General features: G+C 40.9%; 1 protein-coding gene across 12 annotated transcripts in view; it reads left to right on the top strand.

The window, feature by feature from the left end:
* The window catches only part of AGAP1 (ArfGAP with GTPase domain, ankyrin repeat and PH domain 1), a 374,152-nt gene that overhangs the window by 256,050 nt on the left and 91,737 nt on the right, over positions 1-26,365 (top strand). For 9 of the 12 annotated variants that reach the window (XM_071811326.1, XM_071811327.1, XM_065841626.2 and 6 more), the window contains 2 exons: positions 3,134-3,295; positions 22,181-22,342. In XM_071811326.1, the coding sequence (XP_071667427.1) occupies positions 3,134-3,295; positions 22,181-22,342 (324 nt within the window). The remainder of the gene's footprint in view (positions 1-3,133; positions 3,296-22,180; positions 22,343-26,365) is intronic. The other 3 variants (XM_065841627.2, XM_071811324.1, XM_065841625.2) reach the window with 1 other exon arrangement.

Genomic DNA, 26,365 nt, shown 5'->3' with positions numbered 1-26,365 from the left:
AGAAATGTTAAGTGAAAGAAAAATTCTTATTTGGTTTGCAGAATAAATCACTCCCTCAACAGGTTAATGACATAATGTGGAGTGTGGAGTTCTGTAAAAGGACATTCAGGTGAAAGTAAAGCTTTTGGTGCTCACAGGATGATGTAGAAGTCTTTATATTATCTTTTTAATGTTACGCTTTTGCATCATGGTTAGAAAGTGACTGGACGCTTCTGCTCAGAAATTTCTGTACTAGGTGGAAGATGTCGACGTACAAATATTGCTGCTCTCTGCAACTCAGCCACCCAGCACGGACTAATGGGGATGTGTCATCCAGGCAAAGATATCCAGTAATTGTTTCCATTTTCCCATGACACCTAGGGAATTCTCCATCTCACCTTTCACATACCAGTTTTTCTCCTTCATGATCTTTGTTACCAAGATACTCTTGCAGGAATTCATCACGTGTAGCTTCCCATTTTACTGGGTGCAGTGTGAAAGATGGTCACAGGCTAAAAGCGTGTTTTTGTGGCATTGCTCTTGAGTCTGGCAGGGTGGATGCTTGTGAAAAAATAAGTTGTTTCCAAAACCCTTTACCAGTAATAATCTAAAGATGCCCCAAAAAGTGCTACAGCAAAAGCAAAGACCTTTGACTGTCTTGGCAGTTCTTTCCTGGCTCTTTTCCTATTTCCTGACAATCCTTTTGAAAGCGGGTGTGGGGGGCAGAAGTGAGTATTGTGTTTCAGATGCCCATCGTGTGCCCAGCTTGTGGTTTGTGTTGAGTGCAGTGTTAACACATGTTCTGGCATCTGTTGTTGACTCTTGAGTCCTTCATACCAGTGCTGCTACCCAACCAACAGGTGCCCAACCTCTGCTGCTACACCGGTGGTTCTGCCTCAGGAGCAGAGGTTAGGACTCTTGCTGAACCATAGGGTGTTAATGTTGGCCTAAATCTCAAGTTTCTAGAGTCTGTTTGGTCTCAAGATCTGCCATTCATGTCAGCCACTCCTTTGGTTTTGGTTTATTGTGAAAATAATTTATTAATGTTCATAGTTTTCCTGGATTGTGAAAACTGGAGGAAATGGTTATTTCATAGTAGGCATCAGCAGCATCACAAAAGTTCATTTGGAAAGACATATTTCTTTGAAGACACCTCAAGATATAGGTTTTCCATTTTCTATTGTGACTTTCAGATACTGAGCTATAATTTCATCCTCTGCTTTGCATATTCACTTCTGTAGACCTGATACCTTTGCTGAACGTTTCTTTGGAAGTTGTCTTTAGAAGGTGCTAAAATACTCGCATTAGCAAATTGCTCTCAGTTGATGGGGTCAAGCACACGGTGTCCTGAAGAGAACCACTTGCTGGAGGCATAACTGTTTTCAACAGTTTGGCAGATGATGCTCTGATTATCGAATTCTTCTGGATGAAAGAGTTGTCCAGGGAAGGTGGTTAGGGAGGAATTATGCGCCAGTAGCTAAAGCACTGCTTTGGGAGGTCCCAACTTGGTTCCAAAATCCATGTTAGACTTTGCATAATTGAACAAATGAGTTTTTCTGTATGTATTTAATGTCTGCAAAGCAGATAACTGCCACACAAAAGTTCTTGAGACTGAGTAAGTGCATTCAAGACTCAGGTGGACAGAGGCTGCAGTGATGTATCTGTGTTAAGGACTAAAGATGTGATTTAGTCTTGGGAAAGGAGATGAGAGAAAGGGACAATTATGCCAACTCTAATAAACACAAAGTAGTTCACTAAGCTCTGCTGTCTTCCCAAAGGCTGCTCTGGGAAAAGACATAATGATAGAACAGGGAGTCAGGAGATCTGGGTTTTATTTTCAAGTCTGCCACAATCTTCCTTTGTGGCCCTGGGTCATTTAACCTCTGAAAAATGGGGGAAATGATAGCAGATAATTAACAACCTCACAGGAGCATTGAAAATTAATTCATTAATTTTTCTGAACTCATCAGTAGAAGGTGCAATGGAAATGCAAAGTGTTAGGGTATTTCATAAAATTGTGCCTGTTTCTTTCCCTTTACATGTGTTTTTAAAGAGTATTCTTAAATCCATAGAAGACCTGTGGGGTACCTTTAGAGAACCTGCATGAGGAATGAAACGAGCATTGTAAAACATTAGTGTTTTTATAATGTGCAAGTCCTGTGCTAGAATAGAAATGAAAATGTGCTGAGAAGCCAAAATCTTAGAGGAGCCTTTGGCCCGTATCAATTTGTGAGTAAGACCACCGGAAACCTCAGTTTCTAGAAAGGTTTTAATTGTTAAGACTCTAAAATTTATTCAACCAGATCACATTTCTCCTGTATTATGGTGAGAAACGTGTCCCTCTTGCTTCCCCTTGCACACACCTCCCAGCGTTTTATTGTCCTAGACCTCGCCGATCATGAAAATATTAAAAATGTTTCTAGTGTTATACTGAGTAAAGGCTGTTCTTTGTATCTCACCTTTTGTGTTGTAGGCCTTCAGTTAGAGTTGTGAAGGTGTACTGTTGCGGGATGAGAAATGGGAATGGTATTTGCAGTCAGTGGAATAGTCTTCTGTTGTGTGTGTTGTGTCACGACATTGTTTTGAGATTAAAAAAAGGAATAAGTTTTTTTTGCTTTGTCTCATGATGCTGGTAGTTATTTAATTCCCATCACTGTGTTCCTCGCTTCACTTGGGAGACAAACTTATGTGAGATATTCTTCAGAGGTAGATTGTTTTAAACTCTTTAAGTTGGCTTAGTTGTCTCATCTCAGTTGCTTGTGTAAACAGGTTTTTGGGAATACATTTTATTTTCTGTGCATAGATTGTCTTTCATGCCCTACCTGTGACAAATGGAGAACCTCCACCAAATCTGACTGGTGGCAGGGTTGTAGAAGTTTGTGTTTTCCAGAAGATGGATGAACAGAATGAGGTGAAATCTTTAAAAATTCAGGTTCTTTTGTCAGATAGCTGGATTTGAGCAGGCTGCTGAAGTCTGTGGTGTCCCGAGGTGGTTACAGGACTGTTGTCTTCAGAGTTTCAGGGAGGGCCGTGCTGGATTTTGTGTTGGTTAAGTAATCTCTTTTTCTGCTCTGTTAAGATGCACCCATCCATCCTCATGCAAATCGATTTTTGTCTCCTCTATTGACACAATTTGTTTTCCATTTATGTCTAGGGAACGTGACTACTAGCACATCTGTGTCTCAGATGGCAAGTGGGATCAGTCTAGTCTCCTTCAACAGCCGCCCGGATGGTATGCATCAGCGCTCCTACTCGGTCTCCAGTGCAGATCAGTGGAGTGAGGCAACAGTCATTGCAAACTCTGGCATTAGCAGTGGTAAGAAACCTGGAGCTGGGGGGGGTCATCTGCTTTGGGGCGAAGGGGGAATTTGGTGGTTTGCTTTTTTAAAAAGAGGAAAAAAAGAAACAACATAATACATCGTGACGTTCACCCAGATGCTCTGTGGGAAGCCGAACTTCCAGCATCTGAGAGAAAAAGGAGGAATTAGATGGAGCAGAACAGGTCAATAAAATACTTTTTCAGCAGGAATAGCTGATGTAACTATAGTACTGCTTAATTTTAATTTCAGGTACGTAATGTAGGTTATTCACTTGATATTATTATTTCCTTACTCCGTATGGTAGGTGTTGACAGTAAATGGTCCTCCAGATCTTTTCATCGGCATGTCCTTTCTGTGCTGTGCTCTCTCTTTGACGTATGCACACTATGGCATAGTCGTAGTGTTTCCTCTGTGGAGCATTTAACAGGAGCAAACGCTCTTTCAAATGGTGTTCTGCAATGATTAGATTGTAACAGTGAGACAAGGGCTGTTGTTTTTAAAGAGGATCCATGGTATTTGGGGGCAACAAAGATGATGAAGGGAGTGGAACATCTCCTTTATGAGGAAAGGCTGAGGGAGCTGGGGCTCTTTAGTTTGGAAAAGAGGATACTGAGGGGTGATCGTATTCATGTTTACAAATACATAACGGGTGAGTGTCACAAGGATGGAGCCAGGCTCTTCTCAGTGACAACCAATGATAAGACAAGAGGCAATGGGTACAAACTGGAACACAAGAGGTTCCACTTAAATATGAGAAGAAACTTCTTCTCAGTGAGGGTGCCAGACACTGGACCAGGCTGGCCAGGGAGGTTGTGGAGTCTCTTTCTCTGGAGGCATTCAAACCCGCCTGGACACCTTCCTGTGTAACCTCCTCTGGGTGTTCCTGCTCCGGCGGGGGGATTGGACTGGATAACCTTTTGAGGTCCCTTCGAATTCCTGACGTTCTGTGATTTGGTAACAAAATGGTGCATTTGGCCTCAACAGAGTGCCAGGGAAGGGCAGAGATATCATGTTGTTTACCTATGGCTGACCTGCCATCTATGCAGATGAGAGCATCCTTGGAACAACTGTGGCAGGTGGACTGGGATGTGGGTGTTTCTGTCAAGATGGTTCATAGCAGTGAAGCGCACATGTCCAGGAGCATGGGCTTTAATAGGCTGTTGGAGAAACCATGGAAAGCTCATGGAACAGAGGAGAAAAGGCGATGCATGTGTGAAAGAGAAGAATGAACTGAGGAGAAATTGAAAATGTGGGTAACAGGGAGAAATGTGAATAGGGCAGGAGAAGGGTGGAGGAAAGCTGTTTCTGGTGGCTATCCCTAAAATAGTGAGAATTATAGGAGTATGAAAAATATTTCACATGACCCATATATGTTCTTATCTGTATAAGATTTGAATCTGAGTGTGGCTCTGATACTGTCTCTGGGCTTTTAAGGAGCTTTGGACAGCTTTTCAATGCTACCTCATGAGAAAGGAGGGTCTAAAATCGTGGTCACCTTGGCTCTGAGTGGCATTAGCCCTCAAGTTCATAGTTGCTGAAGCAAATAAATTTTTGGAGCTCTGAACTTGTGGGCAGCACCTTCAGGACCATGGTATTTGCATCAAAACAGTACAGATTTTCACCAAGAGTTTTCTAAAGCAAGCACCCTTTATTTCAGCTTTGGTGACAGCCAGAGATGCGGCTAAGCAGCATGATAAAATGCTTCAACGCTGCTCTCTTTTGTGTCCACCCAACTCACCCGCTCCTTTGAAAACTGGTTAATCTTTAGGGCAATTAGTATTGCCCTGCACAGATTTCTTTAGACTGAACTGGTTTCACAGTTGAGGCCACATATTTCTCTCTCTTTTTCCTGAGCTACTTCATCATTTTAATCCACCCTAATTCTACTTTCCTTCTAAAAGGTTATACCAAAGTTCCAGCTTTTTGTGCCCTTCTTTTGTACTGTAGCTCTTCAAAGAAAAGTTGGAGAATATTTTATGTTGCAGTAGGAAGGAGGCCAGTGAAAACCAAGGTGTAATCTCTGGTCCTTGACACCTGACATACCTACAGACGGGTGAGCAGGTGCCATCCTCTTGCTCCTTGGTGCCAGATGTGACAACGCAGGCTGCAGTAGAAGAAACTCTTCAAACAGCAGAATAAAAGTGGCAATGAGTTAATGTGTGGAAAAATAGAAATATAACCTGAATTCCTACCTCTTCCCCTTTACTTTGTAGTGCTATTTCTACTTTGGAGATACTTGCTGGACTTGCCTTTTGCTCCTGATGCTGAGCTTCAGCTAGTTTTAAATTACTGGTGAAGGGAGCCTTTTTTTTTTTCCTACACAAGCTCTTCACTCCAAGTACGTGTGGTACCTTTTTCTGACTTGACATTCATATGCGATTACTTCTGGATCAAAAGAGATGACAGCTAGAATTATCCATGAAATATTATTCAAAAAATGCAGATGACTGGTTGGCACTCCTGTATAAGCCTGACTTGAGTAATTTCTTGCAGAGGTTCTAATTTTTAAATGAAAAGTTACTTTTTTAAAATATGTGGTGAAAATTGGACTAGTGGTGAGTTTTGGGCAACTAAGGGTCAGCAGAAACAGATGTATTGCAATGAAACTGCTACAAAACCTCAAGAATAATTCATTGCTATTAGTGTATCATCTTTAGGTAAGCTCATAGATGTGTCCTTTATGCTGGCAACTTGACGCATGAAAAACCCTTTTTAATTTCAGAGGGTTTTTTCTCCATTAAAGGATTTTTGAATTTTAGTCATAAAAAGATAATACTGTGAAAGCAGCAGGTATGGTGAGAAGCTAAGCATCTTTTGGAATTCAAATGCCGAGGTACTGGAGAATATGCCTGCTTATTGTCACATGGTTTTATTGTAGACAAAATAACATATTGGGATTCAATTTTTCTCTGCACCTTTTTTTTTCACATTAAATTAATACTTTGTGTGGCTCTGGAGAACTTTTCAAAGTCTTCCAAACCAGACCTTTGGTTTCCTGGGGCTTCTGTCTTTCAAGCAGCTGTGAACATCTCCTAATTAGATAAATTACTTTGTAGTGGGCAGAGCCACAAAACAGGAGGTGCTGGTTAAATTAAAGGGGAAAAATAGAAAAATCCATTCTCTGAAATGGAATGCCCCACTGCTTTATGACTATTACTGTTGTAAGGTTTTACATTTAACTACCTGAGGTTTAAAATTAAATGTCTAATATAATTTGGCACCAGTAACATGAAGCCTGTGACTGCCCTCAGAGAAAATCTAGACAGCTTAGTTCAGTGTTTCAAATTGCTGTCTGCTTGATAGTGAGCGGATCGTGTGACTGGCTCACTATTTAGCTAAATGCCACCTGCTGTTCAGCATAATTTTAAATGCAGTAACATATTTGCCTTAAAAACTCAGAAATTTAAAAAGACTGTTCCAGCAGCACATGAAAAATTAATTCGTTTTACTATTTTTTTCTTACTCTTGTAAGTACTTGACAGAAGTAATTTTAGCAGCAAGAGAGAATAAAAACTGGGGGCAGTAAATCCCTGTCCAGGAACCTCTTGTGTAGATTCTTTATGGACCCAGAATTGATCTACTTGTCAGATCCTGATGTAGTTTAAACTGTTTCTCACCCTAATGGTGGTAGAGAGACCATGAACATCAGTTTATAATCCTCCATGAAAGAAATTGGTGTTTGCAGTCAATGAAGGAACAGTTTAGCTTTATTGATAGATTTAGAACAATTACTGCTGCTGCAACTATTGGCCGAGAGATTTTCCTGGATCACATTGGAAGCCTGTGATTTTTTTTTTCTTTGATAAATCTTTTCCATGATGGATTGGTTTTTTCACCCAGAATTATCTGTAGTTGCTCACTGCTCAGGAATAAAAGGGTTGTCTGGTCTCAGAGGAGCCATTTGTAACCTGTTCAGGTGTTGAAGTTTGGTTCAGGAATGTGCGTCTGCACGATTACTACTCTGCAAATTTGGCTCTCAGTTTATTCCTTGTATTATTTTTCTTCTGCAAATTTTCTTAGCTATCAATGCCATTAATGAGAGATGGTGCTGTCCTGCAAGCGTTGCAGTTTGTACATCTTTAAAGAGCCGCCTGGAGAGACGAATCCTCAAACTTAGCATCAGAGGGTTTTATCTTTTTGATGGAAGAAACCACAGCCAGCTGTATTGCAAAAATTAGGTTCATGCAACTTAACTCACAGAAGACTGAGGATGTTATTTTCTTCCTGGGGATGAAGAAGTAGCTCATTTGTTCTCTTCTAAATGTCAGGTTTTATAGCTTGGCTTCTGAGGCTGTTTCCTGGGACTATCAGAGGGAAGAATTTCTTCCTTCAAGTTGCAATATTAAGCTCTTCTGAAAGAGTGCTGCAAACAGTAGTTTGCATGGGACAGGGATTTCTTTCCCCTGGTCTTGTAAATTGTCATTTGAATTCTAGCATGATATAAAATTCTGCAGTAAATCAAATATCTGTTTAAATATCATCCACTTAGGCTTTATCACTGTGCAATTGCTTGTACGGGCCATTTGATCTCGGCTGTAATTTATGTTAGATGTAATACCTGGTGTCTTTTGAGTTTCTAACAGCTTGGTGTTAGGGTTTATTAATGTAAAATTGAGTTCTCACTGTGCCATGGGGTATGAGAGGTCATTGAAGTGTTTATATTAATGCAGACCTTGTAACTTGCCTTACTTTTCTGATCGTAAGCCCTTGGACTGATTAAATGATGGAGTCTTCTGCTATACGTTGAAAAAGAGAATGGTTCAACTTCCTTCTGACAGTCATAACACTTTCATTTCAAAATTGAACCAGAAAACATTTAGAGTTGTTGGAATTCAATAGGCAAGTTCTTGACTAGGATATATTATATAATTTCAAATAGATTTATAGAATTCCAGAATTTGTGTTAAGTGTATGTGGATGGCTTAGGTTGGTGGAGTTTTTTTTTCATTTTTAAAGGATGAAATCATGGCTGAAAAACAAATATTAAGTCGTTTTCTCCTTTGTTTTTTTCTAGCTACTTTAGATCTGTTCTGGGGTTTCCTGCAGTTCTTAATATTTGCCATGTATTAGACGGTATATGTGCAAGTAGTTTACATTGTCTTTAAGAATAAGAAGGAAAATAGAACATTCATACCTTTCTGTGATCTACAGACAAATTGCTTCTGGCAGATACTTCCAGAGGGAAACTTTGTCAGTTCAGCAGGGTAAACTCTGCTAACAACAACTTGTTATTGCCTTTGCTTGCTAAACAGCCTAACATACCTCGAGGAAACTTGGCTTATGAAGAACCACTTCTTAGCAATTTCTGGAAAATGATTCCCTTTCAGCATGGGCTTGTATACTCAGACTTCCAGTATTAAAATTTAGTTGACATCCTTGACAAGCTCTTACCTGAAGTAGCCCAGTCAACCAGAAATATTAAAAAATTCTATGCAACAATGTTCGAGGTAGCGGGACTCCAACTGATGTAGTGTCTATTCCTTTACTCGATCAAGAAAGGGAATAGGAAACTGGCGTTTTCTCAGAATTGCTCTAGTGCCTTCCTTGTGGCTAATAATGCATGGCAAGAACTACCCTGCAGCACTTCACATTTCGGATTTATTTTGATTTATACAGTGAGAGATGCAGCTTTGCAACCTGTGGTTCCCCAGAATCATGTAAGGCATGCAGGGCAGAGCAGTTGCTGTGTGGAGGGTGACAAAGTGGTTCTTTATAATAATAGTTTGGTCTCAAACTTCATCCTTGATTTCAAAGAAATTCATGACTTGCTGTTTCTCTTTCTCGAGAAAGAGGACAGGAGCATTCTTGTTGAATTTTCATAATTAATGAAATTTGCCAAATTGCCCAAGTAATATGCTAACACCACCTCATTTAGACCATAATTTCAGCAGTTTTCACTTGTGCAAATTTCACTGTCTCTGAGAATTCCATGTCTCCTGAGCATTCCATATATTCTCCTGGATCACAGAATCACAGAATGTTAGGGATCGGATCCTCACTGTGAAGTAAGTGACAAAGAGATCTTGATGCTCTTGAGGAAACAAGACATTTGCAGCTGGCTGTTCTGCTATATTATTCTCATAGTTGTGTCACTTGTCATTTTTCCATGATGTAGAGGAAGATACCAAAGGCTGGCTGCTATTTAAGTAGGACCCTAGAAGCTGTGGTGTTTCAGACTGTTTTCTATAAATTTCTAAAGCAGGAGGAAGCCATATCACTTCAGTGCTCAGCTAGAAAGAGACGATCAGCAAGGAAATCTTATTGTCTGGAAGCTTGAGCATTAGTCAGGAAAGTGTCACATTGCCTCTGCCCTACCTGAGCTTGAAGGAAGACGGAGAGAAGAAACGTGATACTTCTGGGACGTGGGCAGATGTCCCATTTGTCTTTTCTCTGAGATTTTTTCTCCAAAATGATGTCAGCATAAGGATAAATTTTCTGGAAATGATTTCAGAGCGTCAAAATAAATGATGCTTTCTGCCTGTGATTTTTAGGAATATGTTAGCATCAGAAGCAGTAGGACCCAATGTTTTGTAGACCGTAAGAATCCCAGCTGAATGGGAACCTTTAAGATTGCCTTTCTTGGGAAGGTTCATGCCAGATTCACAAAATACAGGCACTTACTTTACGTTCTCTGGGTATGTGTTTGCTGCCAAAATGATGGGAAAAACCTGCCCCATCACACAGATGAAGAGTGCTGTGAGCTGTTCCCAAAATTCTGCCCAACGTGCCATGCTGAATAAGTAATCAAGAGACAAAACCTCTGCAGTCTGCTACCTGTGTGCAGTAGGGGTTCGGACACTGCTGGCTTGCTTACTGGTCCCAGTATGCCTTTAGACCAGGTCACCCAGACTGTGAATTGCAGCTCAGTGAACACCAAACCGGAGCTGAGCCGTTGCCATTTGGTCCCACTGGACTTCACATCCGTCAGGGAACACGTTGCTTCATGAGGAGTTGTAAGAATGAAAGACATGAAAGCAGTTCTTTGTTTTCTGTGTCCATGGCTGAGTGGGGAGATGGCACCAATCAACCTTTGAGACTTAAACTAGGCTGTGTCTTGATGCTGGTTTAAGAGGGTATTGGGTACATGGGCATTTCTGCACAACTTTATTTGGTTTCAACTAAATACTTCTCTGTTTACTTAGTCCTGCTGTTTAAATCCTGAGCTATATTATATAGATTTTTACAATTCTGCAGTTCTCTGGAAACCCATCTGCTTTTCTTGTTTAAGATCATCTTCTTTCTGCTCTCTGGCTCCCTCCGATTAAAATATAAAGAATTATTGCATACACCAATTAAGTCCTGCACTTGGTTCCAAAATAGCAAGAGATGTGAGTTTTCATTTTCAGATAATTTGACATTGGCAACCTCATGCTCATCTTGTTCACATCCTGAAGTGCCAAATGTCTGTCAGTAAATTGTTTATGTGACTAAATTAACTTTTTGAGTGGAACTATAAAGCTTTGGTTTTTGCCAGTGTTTGCTTATGGATGCTTAAATGCATATTTCTCTTTTAGTTTTGTGTAAAATTAAAACTTAAATAGGAAAGCGTATGGCATGTTCCTTACAAGAGGGGAAAAAAAGATTACTTTTCTAGTTACCAATGTTGATTAATCTGACTTGATTGTCTAGAAATGTTCAATAAATCAGTGCTTTTTCTGCCTGTAGCTGGGTTTGGTTGTCACACCTCCGTTTGTCCCTGCTCACGAGGAAAAAAAAAAAAAACAAAAAAAAATCAAACCAAAGCAGTTTATTTTTATTATAGAGCATGAACTTTAGCCTGACAGGATAGTGAGAACAGTGAATGTTCTCTTTATCAGGTCTCCAAGCTCCTGTCTGGGAGACACTCCCCATTCCTGACCGTTCAGGCACAGGGTCAGCGTGCTGCAGAACACGGCTGGTGGTATTTAACCATCATGGAAAGTCAGTACTACTCGAGTAAGGAAAGTGGATACCGGCACTGATATCACTAGAAACAGGTGGCACTTTTAACTTCAGGTTGTGTTTTAAAATATATATATATATCTCTATACCTCCACTGCTGTCTCCTTGTCTAACTTCAGCTGCAAGCTGGTTCTCTGTAGCTCAGACACTTGACATTTGACAGGTACAGCACTTAGAAGTCTGTAAAATATATTCTGTTCTCTGTTTCTCTATTAGTATCTGTCAGAATGGAAGGGTTAATATTGAAGGTGATTGTGCTCCTGTACGAAGTGAATTCTTCATCAGGAAGGCCATCCTGTAATCTCATTTGTATAAAAAGGTAGTTTAATCTTTCAAAGGTTTTTTTTTTTGTATGTTTGTAGTTTGAGTTTGCCTTAATCTTAAATGTTTGCAGTTTGGAGTGAGCTTTGCTGTGATGTTTCTTGGCAGGTCAGTCACCAGATAGTTTGAGGTAGAGGATCACCTGTGATTGTTTTCCCCAGTGTCTCAGAAATAAATGTGACCTGTGTTCTTAGACTGCTTAAATAGCGGCCAAGACATCAGCACTTCGACTGTGTTCAGCAGCAGCAGCAGGACGGATCTTGTGGCACTAGCTATTTTATTGAAAGTTAAAGAGCTACTTTTGATGTGAGGATGCCTGTATGCACTCAGGAGTGATGTATCTTGATAAATTATAATTGCAAGGAAATAAGTACATGAGCTGCATTCACACAATAACCTACAGGAGTTTATGAACTTTGAAAATGAAAATCATGTTTACAGAGGATAATATGAATGAGAGACACATTCTCAAGTAAACATGCAGGAACGATACAGTACTGAAAGAGAAAAGTGTGACATGATAAACACTTCTAATTCAAATAATATGGCTTAAAATTTTAATAAGCCAAATGCATTCCATATTTAAGGACCTGATAAGTAAGACTTAAGCAGGGAATCAGTGAGCTTCCCAGATCAGTACACTTTTATTTTTCTTAATCTTCTTATCTAGATGTATATAATCATAATATAAACGTTGAAATTAGATAAAGTTTAGGAGAATTTTAAACATGAAGTTGAGAAAGTGAAAGTTAATGTATAGCTACCGTTGGAGTGATTCCCTATTTCAGAATGTCTTCTTTTCATGTCCATACGTTCGTAGTTCAAATAGATGCTTGGAATAATTTGATTTCTTGTTTAATGTATGTCCAGAAGCACCCTGCTTTGTTTTGCCAGAATCTGGACAAAGTATGAGCAAGAAACGCACGATGCTTCTATTTTTTTTCTCCGGCTTAATGAAGTTTCTGTTGCGATTAACATGAGAGCGGTTGTCTCATCAAGCATGCCTGTTGGAGGGCTCGGTTTCTTTCCAGTCCAGATCACAGAGCATGGGGTACAGGGATGTTGTGTATACGTTACTTATGGAATCCAACACTTCAAAGCTTCTTCACAGCGTATACAGTTCAAGGAGTGAAAGAAGCCTCTGTGTTAAATCTGATACGCGACTCCTTCACAACCTGCTGATTGTTGGGGGGCAGCTGGAGCGCGGAGACCTGGCCTTCCTGCAGGTGGAAAAGCTGCTCCTTTCAAGTCTTGGCCCGTCATTTGTTACAGTTGATATCACCCCGTAATTCAGCGATCGTGTGTGCCACCCATGCTCTGGGACAATGAGGTGTATCCAGTTCACAAGGCACTCTAGGCGAGTGGCTCTTCTGATGTGTGGATTTGGGGAGAGAAAAAGAAGGGCCCTGACTTGTGTTATCTAAACCTTCGGAAGAGGTGGTGAGAGCTAGAAAGAGTACTTGATTAAATTTTAATTCTCTTTTAAAGTCTGTCAATTACATTTATGTCATCTGACACATACAAAAGGCAGCAAAGATGTAGCTTTATGTTAAGAGCTTTACTTTTCAGCTATAGGTTTCTACAATAGGAAAATGTTTGATTTTGCCTTTGACTAAGAGCATCTGTGCTGTTGCTTCCATTATTTCTTTTCCTTTCTGATGCTGGTGCCTGTGGCATTTGTTACCAGGAAAGCCTTATCCTTTTCCTACCTAGCATGATGCTGTTAACTTCCTGTCTGCTATACAGCTTTAATTGTGAAATATTGATAACGAAAGTCTCTTGACTTTTTCCAAAAACACTGGTATTAGGGCTTGTCACTGGAGTCTTGTGACTGACAGTGGAAAGTTTCCTCACCTCTTCTCAATTACCAGTGAGTGGGTTTGATGCTTGAAGTTATCCACAGGTTATACAGACTGGAGGTTAAAGTACAAGAGTAGAGACGAGACGTGGCTCTTTCTGGCTCTGAGCATTTCTTTGAAGAGAGTCAGTTCTTCCTTTCTGTCTTATTTTGCCTATCTTGAAATACAGGGTAAATATTTTAGTAGGAAATGAGTCAGTAAGGCATGGGTTCATTATTTTCCAAGTGCCTTGAGACCTCAAGGTTTTATTTCAAAGCAAAATGTTGTTACTCTATATATATATATATATTTTTTTTTTTTTTTAGAAGACAGTGCTGATTGTTAGATCAGGGTGGAGCTCTGACCCTGTCTCTATAATTGAGGTGAATTTATTATGTATATAATTTTGACCAAGGGTATAAAATAGTACTTGTCACACAATGTTGTATGTACTTGATCATGGTGTAGTTTGTTCATCCAAGATGTGTTCTTTTAGTCATGCTCCAAGTGTTTCTTTTTCTGTAAATCACCACTACTTCGGTTTGTCTTGATGGGTTTGCTAGGTCCAGCATGGCACAGTTGGTAACTATGCTTGAGGTGTCTGGTTATCTACCTAGCTTCAAAAATGGCAAACAGACTAGCCAAAATGTGAGCTGGAATTGAACCCGGAGATACAGCCTTGAAACCATTCCAAAACCGGTATGGTTTGTCTTCAACAGGACCATCCATCCGTCCTTTTTCTCCCTCATGGGATGGCAAAGAACTAGTTGCCTGAAATTAATCCCCATAACTAGCTACCATTTGTAAAATCCCACACTTGCCCATTTTGTATGTAGTTGATGGCCAGGAGAATTAACGCCCATGGCATCGTACACCCAGTTTGTAGCAATTCAGGGTGACACCGTGTAAGACTCACATCTTCTCAACAGATCTGATGCTGTGCAGTGAAAAAGCTGTGCCAGGAGAATTAAAGACATCCCTTATACATCTAGACCGGAGATCCATTTAGCAGGAGCCATGAAGTTAGTTTGCCTTGGGATGTGGTGGCATCCTGCAACATCTAAGACTTGCATCTCAGAAAGAGATTGTTGTCCTTATGTGTTCAAACAACTTGTCACGCGTGATCTTTCCACAGGGCATGTTCAGCACACAGTACAGAGGAGGCAAACACGAAGATGCATCTGTCTAATGGGGGATAAGATAAATTAGCAAAGTAGTTTATAATAGCTCTGCCCTGACCTAAACCTGCTTTAGGCAAGATGTGCAGAGGAGAGATTAGCATCTCCTTCCCAGTTCGCGTGCTGAGGCTTACTGGTCCTCTGAAATACAGTTCATCTTTACTGCTGATGCTTGGCACCATTTTGGCAACACAGGAGGGCCAGTTGGGAATAGATGTTTCCTCTCCTAAGATGGCTGTGAAAAGGATTTAACAGGGTACGGTTGCTTCTTTTCTTGCTAGCAATACTTCGATTGCAAGGGAGAGCGGGGTGGTGTTTTGCCAGCACTGTAATACATCGCTCTTTAGGAGGGAAAATGTAGTGAGCATTGTACTTCTGTGTTTGTTTGGAGGTGATTGTTGTTGGTTGGTTTGTTTTTAATGCTATATTGCATTTTTGCTTTCATGCTTCCTTTATGCTGGCCAGACATTGCGTATTGGTAGGAAATGAGCTAGAGGTAACTTTGACTTTCCTTTAGATAAGGGAGATGGTGACAAGGGTCTTACTGTCTCCGAAAGTATTGAAGCCAGTCTTTCTGATATCTGTGCCTTACTGTCACGAGGCTGATGTTCTCTCACAAGTCTGTGGATGATGTCCCTCGCTTGTCACAAAGAGGCTTATTAGGCTGTCGAGTGGAAACGATCCTGTCTTGCCAAACATGCCTTCGGGTCTGTTCTGCTTGGGGCATGCTACCACCCATCAAAAGCCAGACCTTCCAAAACCAGGAAGTATCTTTTTGTCAAGAAGGAAGCTTTGTTTTTCTTATTTAATTGAAATTGGTGTTAGAGGGAAGGAGGCAGGAACTTGGGCATTCAGAGGGGCTTTCTGTACATGACAGGATAGCTTTGTGATTTACAGGCTCTAGGCACAAGGCTGGAAAAATGGTAGATGCCGTGGAAAGAGAATACTCCTGAGGCTCTTTCATCTCCATCCCCCAGTTCTGCTCAGAGCTTCCTTTTAATTTCGTTCAGTGCAGCAGGTTAATTTAAGCCCTCGATAGCTTGAGTGTCCAAGCTGAATTCAGCTAAAGGATGACCGGGTGCACCTAATTCCTGCCGAAAATATGAACTCTGTGTACGTTAAAAATATTTGCTTTTTTTTTTGTTTGTTTGTTGTTTTTTTTTTACTGTAGGCTGTAATCTTGTGCCACCCCTTCTCCCCCACTCACGAGTGTTTATTATCATCCACAGACCTCTACCAAGCTGCAGTTTTGACAGGATTTTAATGTCAGTCCTGTACATCCGTGCCTGACTCCAGCCTTCTGCGCTCATTGTGCAATTGCAGCATCCCTTTAGCTTCAGTTTGAGGCAGAGGAGGAATATAAAGAACCTGATAGAACATTCATGGTAATAGCTGTAAAGGGAAGCTGTTGAGCATTGGATTTCACAGCCAGAAAAATCTCAGCTCAGGGAAATGGGTCTGAAATACAACTACAGATGGTTTAATCTATTGCTTCCCCTGTTTAAATAAAAGGATTGCTTTTTTCGCCTCTATTTAAAACACGTGTAGAAGATGAAAGTGTCCAGCTATTTTTTTATTATTCAGTCCACCAGCTACCGACATCTTTGCCTTATTTCATTTCAACACTAATGGCACAGTAAAAGTTCTGAAACACCCTCTTTGGATTCAGCCTTCCTTGGGCTGTGGCAAAGATTCCTGCTGCAGTCAGAGCTGTTGCTGTTGTTTTTGTCATCAGCACTTTCTTTTTCCCCTTGAACCTGGTGCTATTAATTGTGTTGCTGCTTCTGCTCTTTAATTGATCCCATTCACCAGTCCCGCTTTTGTAACATCTGACTTCTTGTCACTTCAACAAATCAAAAACCCAAATTAATCAATCTCCAGCCACTTGAGAATAAGGCCGCGTTGGGGAGCTGGGCTTGACAAAAAAGTCTAATTTCACTTTGAAAGCCTGTTGGAAAATTTTAACAAGAAGATGCAAGAAAAATGTAAACCAGATCAAGCTCGACTTTGGTCTGTGGAGAATAGCGTCACCTGTTGAGTTTGTTTCAAGTTTTTGTAAATAGGTGATTTGACAAAAATATGAAATAAATCAAAGACACGGAGATAGAAGAGGTCAGAATATCCATGTTTCCGCTGCAGATGGTTACACAGGAGAGGGGGTTGTGTGTGTATGAGAGAGAATAGGAGCCATGGGCCAAAGATGAAGCTCCACGCTCGGATTTTTGTATCTCAGCCTTTGTGCTGTGCTATTCCCGTACCTTATATGTTGCCTCTTTTCTTCATGATTTTGCACCCCCAGCCCTTTTACCCGGGCCTGGGCACTCATACCTGCTTATTGTCACTCATTTCCTTTGCCTCCTTGATTTCTGTATTGGAATTCACTGCAGCTCTGCTGTGCGGGCTCTGCAAGCGGTGAAGGAGAAGTGGCTTAATCCAAACCTTGGGTGCACTCTGAGCAGATGCTTGGGGGTTTGGGATGCAAGTCAGCCCCATCCTGTGCCAGGGTCACCGAGGAAGCACAGGCTGGGTTTGAACTGAATTTCCTACCCTTTTCAAATCCAGGGGAGCTGTCATAATGTCCTTAAATGGCACAAATGGAGTTGTCTGAGATCCATTTCTGGAGTGCGTGCAGCTTTCAGATAATAAAACTTTAAAGATATAAGAAATGACACTTTTGTAGAATATTAGGTTTTTGCAAAGATAGTATAATACTGCAAGAGGATATAAAATATAAGTGTTTCAAATGGCAAATAAAGCACAGTACAACAGCACAGCCCTTGAGAACCTTCTGAGAAGAACTGGTTGGTTTCTTATTTAATGTTCTGCCTCGTAATTCTGAGTTGTAGTTGTAGACAACACACTTCTTCCCTTCCACCTTTCATTTCTCCTGCTAGCATTTGTTGTAATTGAAAGGAACTTCTCTTATGACCATAATTACAAAATGCATCTAGGAGAGAGGCAGGCATGGGACTTGCTTTCTGGAATAAAAGGTACGTCACCTTTTTTTTGTTTGTTTTGTAACTTCTAGCAAACGAGGGTCAGACTTGAACAAGCAGAATCTTTGTCTCATCCCATATGTCTTGCACCTATAGAGAAAAATCACTCTGCTAACAGCAGAGTGACTGGGGTTTTTTTTTAATACCCCTACTCTTGATAACTTAAGGGGTTTGGTTACCAAAGTGTCACTTGTTGCTACCAGACATGGAGTGAGCTACTGCATAATTTTAAATGGTCTCAAACTTGCATAAATGTAAACTTCCCCTCAATACACTCTGAGTTGACTGTTTTACTACTTTTTCTGGAATGAGCACCCAAACTTTGTCACACTGGCTTGTGCAGAAGCTCTCCTATCACTTGGTATGAACTTGGCATTACTTCATGACCCTGGAAAGCTAGAAACTCATCTTTCCAGGAGAAACACGTTTCCGTGTCATTACGGAAAGTCGCCAAACACCCATGTGAAATTCACTGCGTTCTCCCTAAGGCGTCATGAGTATGCAGAGGTAACCAGAAGGATGCGGCTCTTTTCAGCGTTCACATGCAGCTGAGCGGAATAGGGAAGGGAAGGGAAGGGAAGGGAAGGGAAGGGAAGGGAAGGGAAGGGAAGGGAAGGGAAGGGAAGGGAAGGGAAGGGAAGGGAAGGGAAGGGAAGGGAAGGGAAGGGAAGGGAAGGAGGATGGCCGTTTTGGAGGGTGCATGGGTGTTAATAGCTCTCTTCTGTAGGTTGCTGTCAGCAGCAGGCATAGGCTGGAGCACAACAATGCTCTGTTTTGGAGGAGAAGACATTTTTCAGCAGCGTGTTGCTGCACGTCATTTACAAACGGGACCCAGCAGTGTTAGAACCAAAGATGTGCTGGTCAGGACAAACCCAGCTACATGGCAAGGGGAGAGTTTTGTCCTTAATGTTGGATAATGCAGATGTACACCCTGCAAATGATGACCATCATCAAGGAAAGCTGCCCGTACAGTCCATCAGAAACTGCAAAGCTAATGATGGGCTGGGCAGATAATCATGGGAGAGTTAATTGTAAGGTTCGATATGGCATCTTGTCAGCAGAGATAAGTTGTCACGTTTTCCACTTGAGCTGAAACTAAATGATTGTAAAATAAGTTATGAGTGTCCTTGGGCCTGTCTGCCAGAATGATGGCTAAGAATACATTCCTGGCCCATCAGTCTCAAGCAGCCCGCTTGATATTTATGCGAACTGAATGTTATTTTATTCCCCCTCTAGTCATGCTTGTCAGCTTCCCGAGTGAAAAGTGAAACTGCTTCTTTGACTCATACTTCAAGTATTGAAGCTCGGAGAGGCTGCAGATTGTTATTATTATTACTAGTATTATATATTTTTTCGGGTGTGCGTTGAACATTGATGCCCGATTGGGAAGAACTAATGGCTGACATTGAACGTGCAGGATGGCTGCAAAACAGCCCATCCCAGCCCAGTGAAACGCGTCTTATGTGTTCCAGTGCCTCTGTCAAAGCTAGTTTAGCTGTGGAGTAATGAGGCGCTTGCTTTTTTAATTTGGCGTGCCTTTTTCCTTGGCTTTTTTTTTTTTTTTTTTTACATATATATATATTTAATAGTGCTGGCAGTGGTCATCTGTTCTCAGGCGTGGTAATTGATACAAAATAAAATGCATTATTTGTATTCAGTCAGGAGTATGAAATTGCATTCAGCGGGCTGAAGCCTGAACTCATTTACAGTTTTCCGAAGCCGGGCTTTCAGGAGCCCTCTTTTCAATTTGAAGAATACCTTGTCAGGCAAGAGAAGTAGTGGGAAATGGGAAAGCACAGCGTGGAAGCCTAGCGCCTTTTGATTGCTCATATTTTAAACCGGGAGAATGTTAAATAACTTCCATCTTCAAAGGGTGGTCTCCGAAACCAGGAATACGGGGCATTAATACACCAACAATATCAGCTTGGCACTCGTTTACGAGCAACTCGCGTTTCTTTTCTGCTTGAGGGGGAGGGAAAGCTTCAGGCTCTTTGCTTCAGAGCCGTTTGACCCAAGGACGGCAGGTTATTACCTGGAAAGGGCTGCGGATCACGAGGATTTACCGTAGGAGGTTAATTCTTCAGCTCTCCGATGTCGGTTGTCAAACTGTACATTCTGCATTTTTCAGAGCTCACGAGCAGGTTTTGTTGGTGCAATTTATAGCCTAGAAATTAGACTAAGCCACAGCAAACGCACAGACCTACCTTAAATTTTTTTTAAACGAGGATCCTGCTGGAAAATATGTTCTGTAGTTTTGTGTCGGGGTGTGGTTTCTTCAACATTTTACGGATCTAGGGTATCGTGGTTGATGCCAGAGTGACAGAGGGTGATGAACGCAGCCCTCACACACCTGTCTTGGGGACCAAAATGCTTCGGCACGCGTCTCAGCATCGCCAGTATTTGGAAACAAGCTTTTTGAAAGGTGTGGGAGGGGGTGCTAGAGCTGGATTTTCCTGGATATGTTTTTTTCCCTCCCCTTGAGTGAAACGATATAATTCTTGCCACTTGCCTCATATTTATTGAGGAGAAAAAGTGAAGCATTTTGAGAAACTGTGTAGATGCGAGCAAGCCTTCCTGGATGGTGAGCTCTCTGGGATTTTTCCATTATATTTATGAATTTTCTGGATTTTTCACAAGTAAATGAAAACGAATGAGACTCATTTTTGGTGCCCCGTGGCAGAACTTGCTGCCACAGCTGGGTCCCATCCTTGCAGTGCCTGGCTCTGTGGCTGGCCTGTCTCAACACAGCGATTTTCATGTCACTGCTCCAAAGGAGAGTTTTTGTGTGTGGGTGGGGGAGGTTCAGAGGGTTTTTTTGGTGCTTGGTTTTTTTTTTTTTTTCAGTATCCAACATATGAAACCTTCTCAAACAGAAGGCCAATATTTAGGTCTAGCAGTAACCGCCTTCCATCTGCATTCACTTTTGTAGTGCTGGCATCCTCTTTTGCATCTTTTCTTCTCTCAGTGTCAAGAGCCAAAGGTGTTTGTGTCCCCTTTGCCAAAAGCGTGCTGAGCGCTAGTTTGGATTCTCATCGGGGTTTGCCTTCCTTTTCACTTGGAGAGACAGCAAAACCTTGCCAGGAGAGCTGCTTTGAGCATTTCTGGGGCAAATATTTAAAATCTCCTATACAGATATACAGTAAATACATTCCCATTATTCCCTTTTGTGGTTAAATTTGATAATTGGTTTCAAAATAATAGACGCAGAGAGAACAACAAAAATCCTTAATATGAAGCTTACATTTGATTTGGTCTTTATTGCCAGGCAATTAGCTACATAATTTATCCTCCGCTAATAACTGGCAGTACAACTGTGCTTAGTGGGTTATTAAGAAGTAAACTTTATTAGAAAAGAAAAAAAGTGTTTCTTTGTCAAATAGGCAGTTGTATGGGGATATACCTACTTTCAAAAAATCAAAAGCTACTTTGTCACATAGTCTTTGGCCTGATATTTTACTAACACATTAATTCATCTTAAGTGTAACTCTGGTATTGCACTGAAGTGCAATATGGTATCTAACAAAGGTTCCAGAAATAGCTTCACTTTACATGATAGCAAGCAGTTTACTTAAAGTGTAGGATGTTATGTTAAATTTCGTAATTAAAACCAAACCAACAAAATATAATAGAAAAGCATTTAGCACTAATCCTAGCCAAAAAATTGGTTGCAATTTGACTCAAATCATGGTACTAACCTTGGGGGAAAACACTGGATGAAGGTTACTTGAATATTTGCTATGCAAAAGGACCAACATGGAGAGTGGAATTTCAAGTACATCCTCACTTGCTAGACGTTTCTTCAGTTTTGCTGTTAGATGTTTCTTGACTGAAAAAGAGAAGAACTACTCGAAGAGGAGGTGTTTGTGTATTACCAGCCTTTATGTGGACCAAGGAATAGACTGTGGGTCTCTGCTTATGGGAGAGGGGTGTCATCAACCTCTAATTTTGATTTGATTGTGGGAGCTAATTGGTGGGAGAGGGGAGTAAATGTCATTAGTTCTTAAAATTGCTGCATGTTATGCTGCCATAGCTAATATAGTGGGAAACTCAACACACAGCTGTTTTTTTTCACTGGCAGCAGGTAGTAAGTGACCCTTTGTCACACTAACATTAGTTGCACCAGGCATATATTAGTTACCTTGTTTTCCCACCGTTATTGCCGTCACCACCTGTTCTGCATGTGTCGATCTGTAATATTAATGAAAGCAGACAACGTTCTGAGGATGTTGGGGTGTCTCTTCCATTTCGTATTAGAACATCCCAGTGTTACATGAGGTAATTTGAGGCTCAGTAAGATCTTTATAAGAAACAGCGATTGGAAGTAATAAAGTGATTTCCCATTGGTTTTTGTGCGTTCCAGTCGGACTGCTTCTAAAATTGTCCTGTTACTTTAATAGGAGTTGAATCAGAATTTCAGCCAAACAGCTTTTTGTACCTTTTTGAAAAAGTAATGGATACTGTTAAGAAGCTCTCCTCTAGCCTCTGGAAGTCAATGAACTCAAGAAGTCATCTGCTAACAGACAGCAAGGGCTTTTATCTTGGATGTTAGCAATCATTAAATTCTGCCATTCTTTTTTTTCCTCTGTCTCTCTCCCCAAAAACTGCAGATACTGGATTAGGAGATTCTGTGTGTTCAAGCCCAAGTATATCCAGTACAACAAGCCCCAAACTCGATCCACCTCCTTCGCCTCACGCCAACAGAAAGAAGCACCGCAGGAAGAAAAGCACGAGCAATTTCAAAGCTGACGGTATCTCGGGCACAGCTGAAGGTAAGCTTGCTCTGTGGTGGAAGAGTGAGTTTTGAAAATGTTGTTCCGAAGAGCGTTGTTAAGTGCAACTCAACTACACCATTGGCTTTGAATGGAAAAGGTAAAGAGAACTGTAAGGAGAAATTAAAGACTGATCTTTTAACGATGAAGTTGAATGATCTGAGGCACCACACAATGGTGAATTCAACTGCCTGAAACATGTTTGGAACCATTTTGGGGATTTTTTAACAAATAAAAAAAGTGTCCCAAGTTAATATGGAGCATCATTAGCTGTAAAGGCAAGGTACAAGCATACCTGTAAACTTAGAAAGAAAGAAAAAGTCAGGTTCACTCAATAGCCCATATACCGTGTTAGAACTTGAGTATTTTTTCAGTATTATTAAATCTCGTGTTATCTCTTCTGCTTGAACACATCCTGAGCTCTAGAATCACAAATGCTTCTCATGCCTGTTGTTTGAATATTCAGATGCTCATGCAAAGATTGTGGTGTTGGAGGACAAAAAGGAAAAGGGGAGAGTTTAAATGTTTGGGTTCTTTTTTTAGAACCAGAAAGCAAAAGCCAAAAAGAACTTCTTTTTTCCCTTAGTTTAGCTTACTATTTCCAATGTGAACACTGCTATAGCTGTTCAGTGCCCTTCTGAAGGGGTAACAATGTGTACAGTAGCCAGATATGATATAAAACATGCTTGTATCTTTAGAAAAGAAGAAAAGAAACATGCTAGGATTCAACCAAAAGACCTCCAGAGAAAAAGATGAACAAGGGTAGTTGGAAAGCTCAGAAACTGGGCAGTCAACATATGAGGAGAGATGAAAAACAGAGACAATGAAATAACGTTGTCAGAAATGGGGAGTGTTGAGTAAGAAAAAGATGCAGTTGTGAGCATTGGAGAGTAAAAAACAGCTAATTCAGTATCAAAGAGTGTTGGAACAAGTTCTGAAAAAAGGATGACAATTGCAGACAGCTGAAGAGACATTAAAAATAGATGTGATAATAGTATACAACTGAGAAGGGGCATGTTAACTACTACTTAGTCATCCTTATTTTCCATTTATTTAATTTCTCAATTGCACTTCTATCACATACGGAATTTATTTCCGCAGCTATCTATACAAATCCCTTTTTAAAAGCCATCAGCTTTTTTTCATAATAGTTCCTGTTGCGTTCTCTTTCCAGTCATTTAACTATCTTTACTGTTAGTTTCCCCCTAGTTTATGGCCTGAAGCCAAAATTTATTTTAACCTTTCATTTTTAATTTGTCTTTTTTTTTTTTTTATAACAATTCCTTTTACACCACTTATTTTCATACCTCAATGGCAAGTTAAAGAACTGATTTTTCAGAGCTCTCACCATTGGTCCATGACTATTTTGTTGAAGTCAACATGAAACGAGACCAGCTGGATATCAAGAGCCTTTGAAAATCTCTTTCTAAGTAGTTAATACATGTATGTTTTCTTTCTCCTGGGGAGATTATTTTTACAAATCACTGGAGCTGGAGCCCATGTGGTCCAGGTCTGCAGGTGCAGCAGTGGGAGATCCACAGGTTTGTGCATCTTGCCCCTGAAATCCCTGTTCTGCCTGGAGCGCGGAGGACGTGCTCCTTCATCCTTCTCTGCTTCTCTTGTTCTTCTCCTTGTCTTCCAGCATCAGAATGTGCTAGTCTGAAATACTTTTGCAGTAACTCAACAAAACTATCCCCTCTCATATAAATGGGATAAATATGCTTCCAGAAGGGCAAGAACTGGCTGGCAAACAGCAACTAAGTAGTATGCAGGGAGCCTCCAAAGTGGTAGTGAGTGCCAGCAACTGCTTTTACAGGCTTTGTATCTCTGCACTAGCCCATCAGCTTTCTTTGGCCTTCCTCTTCTTACATGTCTTATGAGATGGGCACTCTTTTCTGGCTTGGGACTCACAGTTGTGTCTTGGGTGGGCCACAGTGGTTGTTAAATTCTTTATTTTTACAACATCTCTTTCATTGCACAACCCAACAGAAAAACGTAATTGGCCACAAGAACAGAACGGCAACTTTCTACAGAGCGATCTTGCCACATGTGAGAGGAACTCTAGGCATCCTTCAGCAGACAACTAGTCTTACAGGCCCTTGAATCCTTAGCAAGGCTGGGAGGAGATTCCTGACAGTACAGTCGGCCTCGTCTGTCACAGTAGCTGAAGGAGAGAGCAAGGAAGTGTGCTCGAGTTCCCTGTCCTTTTAGAAGAAGGGCGTCTCAGAAAAAGTAGTAGAGATTGTGAAGTCCCGTTAAGACTAACAAAGGCTGTGAGTTGCTTTTTCCAAATCCTGGCGTGAAGGTGCTTGCAAGCGTTGTCTGTATTTTCTGGTACTTGTGTTGGTGCAAGCCAGAAGTTCTGCTTGATGTGCTTTGTGGTTGACCAGACAGGTAGCGTTCATGTCTCTGAGCTTGCTGTGATCCTGAATGATGGGCATAACTCCAGTCCTGGGACAACCTATGTCACAAGCCAGTCTGGTGCTCATGGGGTGTGTGTCTGAGATGCTTCAGGCTGTTACAGGTTTTTCTCCAAGTAGTTGAATGTAGCATTTTCACATCTTTATTGCAATTCAAAGCAGTTTTCAGTTCAATAGTTGTTTCCCTGTTCTCCAGGACTTGACTACAAATCTGTCCAATGACCTGAAAGATTTCCTTTTTGAATTTTCTTCGTCCACACTTGCCGTAAGTGTAGATTTAAACTCTCAGAGGATTGAAGACCACAAATCCAAATTAAACAGTAAAAGGAAGATGTTCCAAGAGATGCGTGCTTTGCCTTGACAACTTTGATCAAGTGTTTGAGATATGGCAGGTGACTTACTGAAAATGGGGTACAGAAGACTGCTGATAATTGTGGGAGAACTATATCTTCCTTCCTTCTGGAAATCCTGAGCTCACTGTGAAAAGGAGAAGGAGGAGGATCCTCCTGCAGTAGCTATTCTTGGACAGTTACAATAGATCACAGTTAAACGATTTGGGTAATTCTGGATTGTATGTTGCCTGCCTTTGGGTCCAGGCATGTTTCAAGTGTCATCTTTCAAACAGAAATTCTGGGTACCTTCATTTTTGTCTGTAGCAAAGCTTAGGTGTTCAATGAGGTTTAAATCTGATCTTCAGCAAACTCTAGCATTTTTACTACACTTTGCGGCCTTTTTTCCCCTTGAACGTGCCTGCTTTGATCACTGACCTCTGCCCAGGTATTCAGATATCACGATGATGGACACTAGTGAGCCCAGGGAGATTCACTAATTCCAAGGACTGATGCTCATCTCTCTTTATGCCCTTCCATAAAGGTCATGCTGATTTTTCTTTCTCCACACTATCTGCACATGCACAGCTCTCACTTTCCGGGATTCATTCTTTAATCTTTCTTGGTTTATCTTTCTTCAGGTTTTCTGAGACAATGGTCACAGCAACAAAAATACTAAAGCAACGATACTGCAGTTGGATGAAAATTAGAATTCAATTCCTATTTTGGAAAATCATTTTCTTGTGAAATTTTTCCAGTGCGATGAAACCCAGAGAGAAGATTTTTAGTTCTCTATACAGAACTTATCCCTGAGAAAAAATTTCTTCATGTTTTTGAGGGTAGCAGCAGGAATGCTGACACTGGGCAAGATGCCAGCAACCAGCAGTGTTTTTCCCACCATGCTGTCTAAACTTGCTCAGAGCAGGATTATACAGTGCTGTGTTTCAAAGAGGAATAGCTGCTCAGAGCCTGGTCTGTTTTGGTACCCTTGTGCTGCTGCAGTTAGTGGAACAACTAGTGATAACAGGGAGGTCTTTCAGCTTGAAAACAAGCAGAAAAATTAAAAAGCTTTCTTGGAAATAACTCTTCACAGAAAGACCTTTGCCAGTGTTTATTTTTTTGCACTCTTGTTAGACAGTTTTAAAACTTCATGGCTATGCCAGCTTGAACCTGCCTGCCCTTAGTCCATCTCTGAGATTTTAGAGCTCTGGAAAGCCCAAGGTATGCCCATCTTTCAGCATCAGATCTAGATGATATGTGCTCTGCAAGGGTTT

The sequence above is a fragment of the Patagioenas fasciata genome, chromosome 7 (assembly GCF_037038585.1).
Source record: "Patagioenas fasciata isolate bPatFas1 chromosome 7, bPatFas1.hap1, whole genome shotgun sequence".
Classification (NCBI taxonomy): Eukaryota; Metazoa; Chordata; class Aves; order Columbiformes; family Columbidae; genus Patagioenas; species Patagioenas fasciata.
The sequence above is the reverse complement of the archived record's forward strand: the minus strand, read 5'-3'. Positions and strand labels throughout refer to the sequence as shown.